The 14,278-nt window shown below is 35.1% G+C and overlaps 1 protein-coding gene across 1 annotated transcript; it reads right to left on the bottom strand.

The window, feature by feature from the left end:
- Window positions 1-3,169: 3,169 nt before the first annotated feature.
- LOC142630285 (small nuclear ribonucleoprotein SmD3b-like) lies at window positions 3,170-7,678 on the bottom strand. The gene is made up of 4 exons (XM_075804268.1): window positions 7,258-7,678; window positions 7,072-7,138; window positions 6,927-6,983; window positions 3,170-3,544 (listed from the first exon to the last, which is right to left on the bottom strand). Exons 1-4 carry the CDS (start codon window positions 7,344-7,346, stop codon window positions 3,473-3,475), a joined length of 285 nt encoding a protein of 94 aa, XP_075660383.1. The 5' UTR covers window positions 7,347-7,678; the 3' UTR covers window positions 3,170-3,472.
- Window positions 7,679-14,278: the final 6,600 nt, after the last annotated feature.

The following is a 14,278-nucleotide window of genomic DNA, read 5'->3' as shown; positions in this document are numbered from 1 at the left end:
ATTAATCTTATAATGTGTATTTAATGAAATTGTAACAACATACACTTTTGTTCCGGACTTTTGATGTCATTTTCCTTAAGAACAATGGCTATAGGTAATTCAGATAACAGATTTCTTTGGTGTATAATACTCTACTCACATCTGAAAGCCAAACCTTAAAACAAAACCCCAATCTTTTTGTGTTGATTAAGTTATTATTGACACAAAATATTTTCCAAGGTGAATATCCAAACCTTTGACATATTGCGTGGCCACAATTCTCTAATTAGCCAAAATAATTATTATCTTTTTCTTGGTACACATGTACCTTGAACCTACAATCTTACCCTCTGCCTTACTCTTAAGAGGGAGTGTCATTTGAGCTAAAGTCATTGGCATCATATTTTCATCTATGCTATTTGGGCCAATGATATTTGGATCAAATGGCAATCCCTATGAACAAGAGGTGGAGGGATGAAGTCACAAATTCAATCCTGTATGGATATGTGAATTGTGTTTATGGATTAAAACATTAATTCGTATTTTTTTGTTATGCTATAAGCTGGTTGTATTAAGTTACATACATTTTTTATTCATTACCTTTTCTAACTTGAAATTTGGTGAATTCATAGGCAAAGGCTTTCCGGCCGAATGATGAGGATGATGATGACTCAGATGATGACTACAGTGATGATGAAGAATTGCAATCACCCATTGATGAAGTGGACCCTTTCATTTTCTTTGTGGATTCAATCAAAGGCAAGTGGAAACTGTAACCCTTTACTCCCATTTAAACTGAACTCTTAGTGTTGATGCTATTGTCTGATCTGTGGCCCCCCCCTTCTGTTTGTCTCATTTCAAATCCAGCCTTGCAAGCATCGGATCCATTGAGGTTCCAGAACCTTACGCAAGCACTTGACTTTCACTATCAGGCCCTTGCCAATGGTGTTGCTCAGCATGCTGAACAGAGGAGAGTGGAGATTGAAAAGGAAAGAATGGAGAAGGCAGCAGCTACTGTTGCTTCTTAAGATTTTGATGTCTTGCTGGGGCTAAAATTTTGCTTTGCTTATTACATTCAAGCGGTAATGGTTTAGAGACAAAGGGTTGTTTGCCACTCTCTGGGAGCATTTGGTTGGTTCAATGATCATAGAGGTCGGTGAGCCCCATTGAAGTTTAAAGTTCTTGGAGCTTTGCGTGTCCAAGTTCCCATTGATATAGACAGTGCGGGATTCGTGCAATCCGGAACTAGTCCATTGTTCAATCCCGGGTTCGAGTTGTAGTCTGTCTGGTGAGTCAGGCAATTCTATGGCAGAAATATGCCTGTCTTGACCAGCCTTCTTGTCCTTTCCTCCTTTGTCTCTTGTTGGTCACCATTTCTTTGAGTTGAAAATTCCTCTTCCAGGATTTATTTGTTTAGAAACCCTAGGATCTGCTCTCTTGGCTTGAGAGCAGTAGGGGTTTCGTGCATACACGTCTGTAATATTTCTTTCCATTTCTTCCGGATGGGCGTTAAGTGGGGTGGTATGAGTACGACCACCAAAAATTTTCCCCCTCTTGTTAGGTATATAGAGTCCTACGATATTGGTTCAAATATTGGTTTATTTGGGTTTTGGAGTTTTGAGTTGATTGCACAGGGCTTCTGAGGGTAGCTTGCTGCTGATTGTAAAACAGTTCACTTTATTCTTTATACAATGTGGATTCATGAGAGGAAATCTGTCATCATCTTGTAACGTCTATTTATTTGTTTTCGATTTTTTATTTTTTAAAGAATTGGATTTTCCGGAGGAATGCATTTCTTTCATGGTTCATAGTCATCTAAAACTGAAAATGATTTAAGTGACTAAAAGTTGTACGAAAGTGGGTTCATTGGTAGCTCATGTAACTAAAGCTGTACAAAAGTCCTTGTACAGAAGTCCACTCTTAGCATGCCGCATGTAACTTAATTATGTAGGTGTGTTATACTCCAGGGGTTCATTGGTAGCGCAAAAATCAGATGCAGTACCTGATTCATCTTGAACAATGTTAATTAAGTGTGCATTTGGATACTGTTTATTTTGTTAAAAATTGAAAAAAAAAAATCAGTTTTTGTTTACTACTGTTTAGCACGGTTCGTTGGTCTATTTGTACTGTTCATGTTCATGAGCAATACAAGAGATGCCAAGCTGGAGAAAGAAAAAAAAATGTTGCAGATCCAAATGGGGCTTAACAAAGGCAATTGCAAAAATGCTCTTGAAGGGATCAAGATAAATGTTTGTGGGGGTGTTGGGGCAATGGCGAAGGTTTAAATCTCCAAGAGGGAATTTTATACACATATACTTAGATTAGGCTAGAGTAGAATTTCATCTCAGAGCTAAATAAAAAAAAGGACAAATTACAATTTTTTCATCTGTGGTTTGGTTGAAATTTAAGTTATCTACTTGTGATTTAAAATTTGATACTTTACTCACCTGAAGTTAGTTCAGTTAGATTTTTATAACTCATATTTGTTAAAAATTGAGTTAAAAATATGTAAACCTCAAGTGGGTAGTGTCAAATTTTTAAACCACAGTAAGTAACTTAAATTTCAGTCAATCCATAAATGAGTAAGTTGTAATTTGTCCTGAAAAAAAGAAAAGAAAAAACTAGGGAAGTTAGTATAATTTATTTAACTAATAATATAAGTAACAAATTTGTTATTTGTTCATGTTTTCATCATTTGATTGTTAGTGGTTAATTAATCATTAATGATAATATGGTACATTTATAACTTTTTTTTTTTCAAATAGTTTAGTGTTTTTATTGGTCTAGTATTTTGGAGGTTTTGTTATAGGTGGGAAAAATTCTACGCAACTATTTTTCATTAAAAAAAATGATCATAAATTTTTAGAACTTTATCAAGGAAGTGGGGCCTTAACCTTAAGCATTGGGTTGGTACTATGGGGAATTTAAGTCAAAATTACTCTTTCACCTTTTTATTTTTTATTATTCAAAGTTGGGGAATTTAAGTCAAAATCACTCTTTGAACTTTTTATTTTTTATAATTCAATAGTTAGGAGAGAGAGATTTGAAGTTTGGAATTATAAACATCTCCATTGAAAACGTTAGGAGATCCCAATTAAGTTATAAGACTCTTAGCAATAATATCTCTTAACTCTTCTACAAAAAAAAAAAAAAAAACACTAAACCCAATGATGCAGTAAATAGTGTTTTGCTCATTCATATATTTTATGAGAATTTACCCTTTCAAAATGGTGCAACTTTTGTTAAGTCAATGTGTAGCTTGAAAAAACTCCCTCTTATATCAAATATAACAATAATTTCAAAATGGTAAACAAATCCAAAACCAATTGGCATCTTAAGTTTATGATAAATAACAATAATTATAAAATTGAAGCGATAAATTCAAATTTTGCAATATTTAGTAGAAAAAAAAGGAAAGAGATTTACATTTTAAATCTTAAAGTTTAGCATGTGTAACAAATTGTTGAGATTGTTTTTTGTGCATAGCCTAGTATCATCCACTGGAGGGTGGCCTTACTAGACCCATGTTTGTTTTTGGGAGTCGATCCCTAAACTTAACAATGGCCTGAAGAAAACCAATAACTATCTTAGGCATTTAAAATAAATAAACCTCAAAAGTCTAAGAAACAAAATAATGTTGGAGCTTCGTCATTTATTTAGCAATGAATAAAGTATAATGTATTTGGCATAATAGCATTGATTAAGTGATACTTGAAACTTGAAACACAATGATCTACATCAAGTGATAAGATAATTAGATGATATATTTCCAATATTAGAGAAGAATAAATAAAGTTGCATATGTTACGTGGTGAAGTAAAGAGAAGAATTTTATAAGTCTAGTAGGAAGATGTGAATAGAATAAAAAGTGTCCGTGGGAAGCTAAAAGAGAATAATGAATGTCTAGTAATGAGACAGACCAAAATAATATATGTCCAACAATGACATAAAGCAAAATAATGTGTATCCAATAGTGAATATCAATATTCAATATTCAATAATGAAGTATTAGAAAAGCAAGACACATTGTTCATAAAAAGAAAAGAAAAGCAAGACACATCAAATACTAAGATAACACTAAAGTGACTTGCACCTAGCAATATAGTAATAATAAATTAACACACATTCAACAGTGTAAAAATTCGGAGATAGGAGAATGGTGACTTGTCTTGTATAGCTTATTGACTCCAACCATAATGTACCAATAAAATGGTCTAGCCCAACAGTAAATAATAACACGGGTAAAATGGTGAAATGTAGCATGCCATGATGACTTCAGATTTTAGGGGAACAGTTGAGTGTGATTAAGAGGAGAGATGATATATTTAGCCGTGTGTAGAAGAAGTTAGTAAATCTTTAGAGTATCCTCGTCACAGGTTTTAAAAATTTTAGCATTTAGTAACTCAAAAAATCACTTCATAACATTTAACATTTTATTTTACAATGCACTCAATATCAAAATTTTTATTTTTTTTACCATTTCATTTAAATATTATTTTTTATGTCTCTCTCTCCTCTTGAAGCAATCCACTCACATCTCATCTTTCTTCTCATCCCTCAACCCAGCAAACCACGGCCACACCCACCACTAGCCACTGCCAGCCACCACCACCTAAAAAAAAAAAACCCCACCATCCACCACAATCCACTAGCTACATAACTCACTCAACTACCACTACATTACTACCATAAATCCGATCAGAATCCACATCCACTGCCACCAACGCCTACAACCAGCCACCATCACTAAAGGAAAAAAAAAAAAAAACACAAACCGAAACCACCAAAAACCCACAAACTAGAACCACCACCAGCACCACCGTGGTAGCCACAACCCACCGCAAAAAACCCAAAACAACCACTACCAGCTGCCACCACCACCACCATTGTGGCAGCCACAACCCACGGCAAAAAAACCCAAAACAAAACCACCACCACAACAACCACTGTCATCAACAACCCAACACAAAACCCATTAAAATAAACCAACACCACCAGTCAAAACAACCACCATCATAATCACAAGCTACCTCCAAACAATCCACCAAGACCACCACCACCACCAGTGAGAGAATTGCAGCTTTGTTGTGGTGCATATTTTGCGGATTGAGATGATAAAAATGAGTTTTTAGCATTTTTCACATCTTTAAAGTGAATGCTCAACTTATCCACTTATCATGTACTTGGATTATTTTCCCCATAATAATATTCTTTAATTATTAGTGAAGTATGAATAGTATTTCATTCTCTTGGAAGAGTATTGTCTTCTATGAGAAAGACTAGAAGAGAGAGACTTTAATATGAGAACTTTATGTAAATCCATGAGAAGGGCTTTGTTTTTTGCGGGCATTTTTCATTAAATATGTTATTTTGTGAGATTATACCATGATAAATATTGAATTGTGATTTTTGTGTTTTGATAGTTATGTTTTTTTTTTTTTTTTTTTTTCTGTATATAAGCCACCTACCTGAAAATGTTTTTTTGAAATTTTTTCAATGTGCAATCAAATACTGGGAAAAAAAAATTTGATAGAGAATATTTTACTGTCTAAAAATGTTTTACAAATAAATAAAACACAACCTTTAGAGCATTCACATCAAGCTATATATAATAGAAAAATGTGTAAATTTTACTCAGTTTTGCCTAAATATGACCTACATTAGTCTATGTACTTCTTAAAAAGAGTCTGTATACAATTATGTAAATTTACAAGTTTGCTACAGTAATTGTGTAAAAAAACATTGGCACTATTTATTTTGTATTTAGTTGTTTATTATTTTTTCGTATCTCGAGGATAAATGATGAGAGTGGATGATGGTGTTGTATGTGAAGAAAAAGTAACAATTAAAAAAATAAAATTTTTTTGATATTTTAATGAAATTTACTATAAAATAGATAATTTGATGTGAGATTTTTTTTTTTGGCAAAAATACAAAACTGATCCTTTAAGTTTCACCTTTTGTCATTTCAATCCTCTAAGTTTGAGTTTTGTCATTTTAGTTTTCTAAGTTTCAAGTATAGTCAATTTAGTCCTCCATTAGTCTTCTATTAAGTTTTGCTGTCTACTTACCAAAACAACGCCATTTTAGATTTTTTTTTTTCTTAATTTCAAAAAACTAATAAACATTATTAAAAAAGAAAAAAAAAAAAAAAAACTAAAGGGCTCAATGGAACAACGTTGTTCCCCTAGCCTATTGGTCATAAAAAATCATTCCCATCCTTACCCCCATCGATATGGGTCTTTTTTCAAAATAACACTAAAACTCAAACAATATCGTTAGTTAGCACATTTTTCAAACTATTTAGCAATTTAACAACTCGAGGGTAAACAGCTCGATTTTGCTATGCAAAATCGAGTATAATGAACTCAATTCCTACGTCATGGTAGCAACTGAGGTGGAAATCTCATCCACGTAGGCATGCAAATCGATTCCTTAAGGCTCGAGTTTTGTTATATTGAACTCGATTTTGTTTAAATGAAAACTGAGGCTAACAAACTCGATTTCTATGCTAGGTGAACACCCTTCCACGTGTTTAATGTGGGTCCCAGCGGTGCCTTCTTTCCTAAATTTCGTCCACATGCATACATATTGAACTCGAGCCCTTTAGACTCGATTTTGTTTAATGAAAATTGACTCTTACGAATTCGATTTTTATACATGGTGAACAGCCCTCCATGTGTTTAATGTGGGTCCTAGAGGTGCCTTTTTCCCCCTATTTTCTTCATCTCTCTCACATAGCATTTTGCATTTAAAAGGGGATTTTTTATTATTATTATCAAGCGTGACAGTTCATGCAAATATAAATCACTAAACCATCCTGTTTCATTTAAGTTCATACATATAGCTGCTAAATCAGAGTTTCATTTGATACCATCATTTTAAAGAAGTTATTGGCTAGAGAGACTACTACTAGCATGAACACACCAAATATAAATGAATTTTACCTTAGCCAGCATTGCAACTGCTCTACCCCTGCCAACTCCAAGTGTTGCACCCTTACTCTATAGGAAATTTAGAAAGCATAGATCAGAAAAATTTCAAGCAATGTACAACATAGGAGAACCTAATCACATAAAAACCAAAAGATACCGTGATCCTGGCATCCTGACGCTTAAACATTGACACATTCATCAACATGTCTAGTATGACCATAAACCTGTTAAATTTTCACAACATTTTCAAAGAATTGTAGTCAGTTTGCAAGTAACACATTCGAAAGGCTTTTAGCAACATATAATTTAGATATTCTAATCAAACAACATATGATTTACATACCTGACTTTGCTGCCTCGAATAAAGACAGGCTTAAGTTGTTGGACCTTCCCGTCTTGTGCATAAGTCAAGAAAAACAAGATTAAGAACATAAACAAGAGATACAATTATCTAAAATAATACTTATCTAATTATATATGTGGGAGTGAGTGTAACCCAACTACCTACTCATTCTCGACATGCACATCTGGCTATTTAGCTTCACTCCCAACAACTAAAGATCCTACAATTGCAGGGGAGGATGGTGTAGCAGATGATATGTGAGTGAGGTCCGTACTCATGGGATCTGTATGCAATCTAGGAGTGGGCATGAATGACATGGAGTGGTGGGTTTATGGCTGAAGTAGGGCCTATACAGCTGTTGGGTGGTACATGGTCTATATGACCAATGCTGTACAAGGGGGACTCAGTGTGCATGATAGGAGGGGTCTCATTGAAATCAATGTCGAGATCAAAGGATGGAGGAGTAAGTGAAAGATGAGCGCAGTCAAAAATTGTACATGAGGTGGGTAGAGGGATCTCGGGGTGAGAAGATGCATGAGCAGTGGGTGGAGGGATCTCTAGGGCAGGAGATGCATGTGGGGGTGGAGGGGGATCTGACCTAATGACAACTTGATCGGGTGCAGCACGCTAACCATGGCTATGGCTGGCATGAGTTGAGCTTGTGCTTGGTCATCCAATATCTTCTGGTGCTTCTGGATTTGCCTAGTTGGTATTTTGCATAGGAAGATGGGCAGTTGTAGTTGAAGGTGATCCACTGCCTTAAGCTCATCTGTAATCAGGATTGCCTACTACGCAACGTGTCAACAACTGCTTAGGACTTGCAACCTGCAAGTAAATAAATACAATTACTACATCTAACACAAAAATGGTAATACGCAAATAAATTTGAAAGGAAAGGTCGAAGTGATTACCATAATACAATGCGCTAGTGTGGTCGACGAATTTCTAAGTGACCCAATCGTACCACTGGAAGTATGGATGATCAGGCGGTAAATCACCCTCTAGTCATGCTCCATGACATAGTAATTGTGCTCCACTATTCCATACTTGTATATGGTGAGCATGGTTCACCCTCCAAACAACTTTGGTCTTCTTCCTCAGGTCTATAGCATGAAGGACGTCGTTAGTATCAACATCCAAGGCAATTTCTTGTACCATCCCAAACTGACGAGCAACACGATTCGATGTATGCTTCTCTACTTGTCAGAAACATACAAGCAGTACTCTCACGATCCACATTTCCCTTCCTGTGAAACTAAACACAAGCAGGTGGCCTAATTCTCCTTCATATGGTTGCCACACCACCTGCAGTAGCCAAAAAAAAAAAAAGGCAGCACATTATGCAATGTTCCATTATTTTCGACTATGAAATATTTTATAGTTATAACAGTATACACTATTCATAAACATTACAAGAAACACAATTTGGGTACCTGGTTGGGATGCATAGAATTTAGAAGCTGATAGTAGTGGACCAAATAGATTTCAACAGGGCTATTCTTTGTGCTCACGACCCACAACCACCTACAATAAAGAAATAGGGAGTTAATATCTACCAATTATGCAATGATAATACAATATAATTGAGGAAGAGACTAACTTAATGGAAAATGGAGAAGATGCTAATGGTGGGCCATATGCAGCATCTGATGCGAGGTCCATCCTCGGGCTCAAAAAATAGAATCTGACCTATATCCAATACTGAACCAGTATCAAGGTCCCACCAATTTGACCGGCATCTCTTTGGCATGCCCTGCATAACTCTTTGTACAACCATGCAAGGCAAGTGTTCCCCCAACTGTATTGAGGTGGATTGCAAAGGTCCCCCAACATCTGCAACCATATCGTAGGCACTCTATCACCAGATTTGTCTGCGAAAATTGTGTCCTCTAGGAGTGCTAGAATATAACACCGTGCATGTTGATGCATAGCAACCTCCATTGCACCATTGGGTGACGCTTCATCAACTTTTTAAAGTAGCTATTTAATCTAGATCCTTTTTCCTTGAAGCACCACACCATCAGTAACAATTCCAAGCATATTCTCACATTCAATAGCCCGCACCAAGTCAGTTCTTGCAACAATTGGTTCACCATCGATCAAAATCCCCAAAAGAACCTCTGCATCCTGTAACGTGGTCGTCGTCTCACCATGTAGCTGGTGGAAGGTGTGGGTTTCAGGTTGCCATCGCTCAACAAATGCCATTATCAAATTATGATCGATCTCTCTAGATGGGGTTCTATGTGGCCCCTCAAATCAAACTCTCTTAATAATGTCAAGGACACGATCATCCACCATCGGGTGTCATTTTCAAAACTTGTTATTACGACCACGACATTGTTGTACCCTCAAATCCTGCACATGATAGAATCACGGTGATGAGATGCTCTGCACTATAACCTTTGCATATATGATTTTAGCTATTGTTCCTAAAAAGCAAAAATAAAGCGATTATCGCTGAAATTAAAATATCATCCCAAAGAAAAAAAAATAGCAACAAAGGGAGAAAATAAAAGGATGCAATGCACTTGATATATTTGTTTTTAGCCATTTATCCTGCTACTTGTGTTGTGCATGCTATTGTGTTAACATTGCCAGAATAGCAATCCAACCCGTTACCCACCATGTTTACAATGAATACATACATCAAAATTTCATTATCTCTTGTGCTCACAATTCAATTTGGTTATCTTAAAAACACCAAACATAAACAAATTGAAGGGGTAAAACACAATTATGAAATAAAGTTTTTAAACATGATTGAACCTATGATACAAATGAAAAATTAAAACTTGTTGAAATTTCTTAATTCTAAAAACCCCTTCTCATCACTGGCAAATTGGACCCTAACCATCCCACCAAAAGCATATAAGTCATCAATCTTCAACATTGCGAGGAATAGCTGGCCTATAATACACGCAAGAAATTGAGATAAAAACTGGCCTTATGATTTTGCATTTGAAATACAATCTGGCCTATAATACACGTAAGACATTGAGTTAAAAAACTATGAGTGCATACAACCTTTTAGAAATAGCACTATGGCATGCTCATGACTATGCATTCAAAGCTAATAATACCATTGACAAATTTAGAATTTTAGAGATGAAAAAAAAATCAACATAAAAATGAGAAATGTAAAAGGAAAATAAGATAATATAGAAATTCAGCAGGTGGTCGATTTTAATTTTACCTCACCTTCCCAATAGTGTATGATCAATGTTCTTCTAACAACCTTAACACCAAATGATCCATGGGAACAGGACCCAACTCATCAACCTCTTGAACAACAGCAGTAGCCATACTGCACGAAGATTAAAGTATGGTATCACCTATTTATTTATAGCATAAATGCACTTTAAGTCCCTACATTTTGACTTTTTTCATTTTAGTCTATATATTTTATTTTTACCACTTTTAGTCCCTAAACCAATTAACGAGGGACATTTAAGTCCTTGAAGTACTATTCTGTCAGTCAACTAACAGGAAAAGCTAACGTGGGTATTAAAATATTATTAAAAAAATGATTTGACATTTTTTAAATGCCAAAATTAAAAAAATAATTAATTACTCAATTTTAAATAAATAAATAAATAAACAAAAAAATTATTCTCTTTCAAACAAAAATTTTACTTTCTTTTAATTAAAATGAATTTTTTTTATTCCAAATTTTTTTTTTCAGATTAACATATTCATGTTCTTTATGTTCTTCCCTGTATATGATTCATATTCTTACCAAATTAATCATTATTTTCTTATCATTTTCTTTTCCTTTCTTGTACTTTCTTCTTATTATTATTTTTTTTCAAAAGAACATGTTCATGTTCTTTGTGTTCTTCCCTAGTGTTCTTCCTTATAATCAATCTCCAGCAAAAAACAAACCCTAAACCTAGATCCTAACCAAACCCATATCCCTAGTAAAACAAACCTTAGCCTTCAAACCCATAAATTTTTTTGGCAAACAAACACGAAAGAAAACCCACTAGAAAAAAAAAAACCCCAAATCACCACCACCGAATCAAAGAACATGAAGATCAAACCCAAGCAAAAGAATAGAAACCCATAAACCAGCAAAGCACCACCATCGAATCAAATCATCCACTACCACATCAACGAAACCACTCCCACAAAATACCTTACAATCCGAAGCCCAAACCAACAACAAACCCAACCAATGATCACCGATCTGACCAACTAACCAACTACTCCTGCAATCTAAAACCCACATGAACAGATCAGACCACCAGTCACCACCACTGTCACCGATCAGTCCATCAAGCCACTGCAACCCACACCAATGTCAAACCCATCCAACGATCCACCCCCGCCAACCACCGGACCAACCACCACTTTGCAACCATTGATTCGAGAGAGAGCTTTAGAGATATTTGTAAATCCACGATCTGAGAGAGAGACTTTAGAGCTTTAGAATGATGAAAGAGAGAGGGAGTTTTGGTTTGAGAAAGAGATCTTTAGAGATTTTCGTTTGGGTAAGCAAACTCAGATCTATGATCTCTTTCTTCTCAACCCAGCAAACCTACCAACCAGCGATTGTTGTTGTTGTACGCAGCCGTTTTATGGGTTTTGTTGTGTTTGTAAATGTCTTTGTGGGTTTCGTTTTATGGGTTTCGTTGTGTTTGTAAATGTCTTTGTGGGTTTTGTTTTATGGGTTTCGTTGTGTTTGTAAATGTTTGTGGGCATGTTTTTGTGTTTGTAAATCTGACTGATTTTATGGGTTTCGTTGCTAAGGAAATACAAGAAAAGAGAAAAAAAATTGATTTTTTAAATTTTTGGGCAAGGTTTGCTGGGAAGAAAATGAAGAACATGATTAAAGGGGAAGAACATATGTTCTAGATTCTTCATGTTCTTCCCCAAAAAAGAGAAACAAAATTAATTTAATTCTTTTATTTTTATTTTTTAAAAATAAGAAGGTTAGAAATTTTATTTTTATTTTATTGATCCGTAGTTTCCCCGTTAGTTTGGTGACAGAATGGTGCTTCAAGGACTTCAATGTCCCGTGTTAATTGGTTTAGGGACTAAAAGTTGTAAAAATAAAATGTAGGGACTAAAATGAAAAAAAGTCAAAATGTAGGGACTAAAAGTGCATTTACGCATTTATTTATTAATGGTTTCTTTATGCAAATTTTTTTTCTTTATTAAGTACTAACTAATAAAAAAAATGTCAATTAATTCATATTAATCAATATAATTCATAGAGAGGATATATGAACAAATAAATCAAGGCTAATAGCAACATAAAAAGGGCAAACTCCAAAATCATATTTTACAAAATTGAGAGCCAGCATTAACAAACACAAACATCATCTCATTATGACGAGTCCAAATCTTCTGTCCCACTTTTCCTGCTCCACTCTATACTCCACCAATAAAAATTTGCCACATGTTCATATAATTAATTAAATATTATCATTATTGACTTATTAAATGCTACCGTTATTAATTAATAGTAGTATTTAATTAATTAAGTGAACACGTGGCAAGTTTTTATTGGTGGAGTATAGAGTGGAGTAAGAAAAGTGAGACAGAAGATTTGAACTCCATTATGACCCCATCCTCCCCCCCCCCCCTAACCACTTTAATTCACTGACTGCGACACTGACAATTTCTTATCATTTATAAACACACACAAACACACATATACTTAATACCAATAGAAAAGCAATACCATTCAAAGGGCATCTTAATAAGATGGATAAAAGTATAATTGTACTTATAAAAATAAGTAGAGTTTTAACAACTTATCAAAGGCAAATAAAGCTAAAAATAAGTTAGCTAAATAAACCATTGCTCACCAATCACCACTTTAGTAATTTTGACACCCTAAATAAAATCACAAATGAAACCCTATTCCACAGATACAAAAATAGATAGATACAAATCAAATCAAACATGAAATCCTATCCCACAGATACAAAAAATAGACAGATACAAACCAAATCACAATCAAAACCCTAAATCAATCAAATACTACGGGGAGAGAGAGAAAGAGAGAGAGAGAGAGTCATTGCTTGTGATAGATGTGGAGCCACTAAGAACTAGGACCTAAATACCCACCGGCAGAGCCACCTAAAATATAGAGACGAGAGTGTAGAGTGAGAGGGAAGATTAGTAGCCAAGAATAGTGTTGTATGAGAGTGTCTGAGAGGGTTTGAGAGTGTATGAGTGTTTACAAAGTGTTTGAAGAGGGAGAAAGCAATGGAAAGAGACAAAGTGGGAATGTGTTTGAAGTGGGAGAAAGCGATGGAGAGAGACGACGTGGGAAAAAAGAGTCTTTGAAGTTTGAAGATTGAGAGGGAAGTGTGTTGTGTTGTAGTGAGTGAGTGAGTGAGAGAGACGGAGAGAACTAGGGGAGCTGGGACCCACATTAAACATGTGGAGGGCTGTCCACCAGGAACTGAAATTGAGTTCATAAGGCTCGTTTTCCATTTAAACAAAATCAAGTCCAAAGAACTCGAGTTCTATGTCTACATGGAAAAAATGTCCACCTCAGCTGCTGCCACGATAGGAAAATTGAGTTAATTATATTTGATTTATGACTCCGAAATTGAGTCTCTTACTCTCGAGTTGTTAGATTACTAAATAGTTTTGATAACGTGCTAATTAACGAAATTGTTTAAGTTTTAGTGTTATGTTGAAAAAAAAATCCCACCGATATGCAGTTGTGACCTGAGATATTTGAAGTACTGAGGGAGAAAGAAAGAGGGGGAATAGAGAAACCGAGAGGTGGAAAGAGGGAGATCTAGAGATTAGGAGAGGGAGAGACCGAGAGAGAAAGAGAGATCGAGAGAGGGGTGAGAGAGCGATAGGGAGAAGGAGAGATTTCGTGGTGGCTCCTCTCCGCTCCATTGGACTAAGGTCTACTTGGTGGCTCCGACCAATATGAGTTTGGGTAAGTTTTGAAAACCATAATTTTTTCTTTTCAATTTGAGTTGTGTTGGATTAGAGAAAGTTTAATACTCTTTTATTGTTCATTACATTTGAGAAAGAAAGAGAAAAAAAA

This window comes from Castanea sativa, chromosome 4, assembly GCF_040712315.1.
Source record: "Castanea sativa cultivar Marrone di Chiusa Pesio chromosome 4, ASM4071231v1".
NCBI lineage: Eukaryota > Viridiplantae > Streptophyta > Magnoliopsida > Fagales > Fagaceae > Castanea > Castanea sativa.
The sequence above is the reverse complement of the archived record's forward strand: the minus strand, read 5'-3'. Positions and strand labels throughout refer to the sequence as shown.

Coding starts and splice junctions, on each gene's coding strand:
- LOC142630285 (XM_075804268.1), bottom strand. CDS start 7,346: ATGTTCTTAATCTTGTTTTTCTTGACTTATGCACAAGACGGGAAGGTC. Junction 7,139..7,257: donor ATTCGAGGCAGCAAAGTCAG/GTATGTAAATCA, acceptor AAAATTTAACAG/GTTTATGGTCATACTAGACA. Junction 6,984..7,071: donor GTCAGGATGCCAGGATCACG/GTATCTTTTGGT, acceptor AATTTCCTATAG/AGTAAGGGTGCAACACTTGG.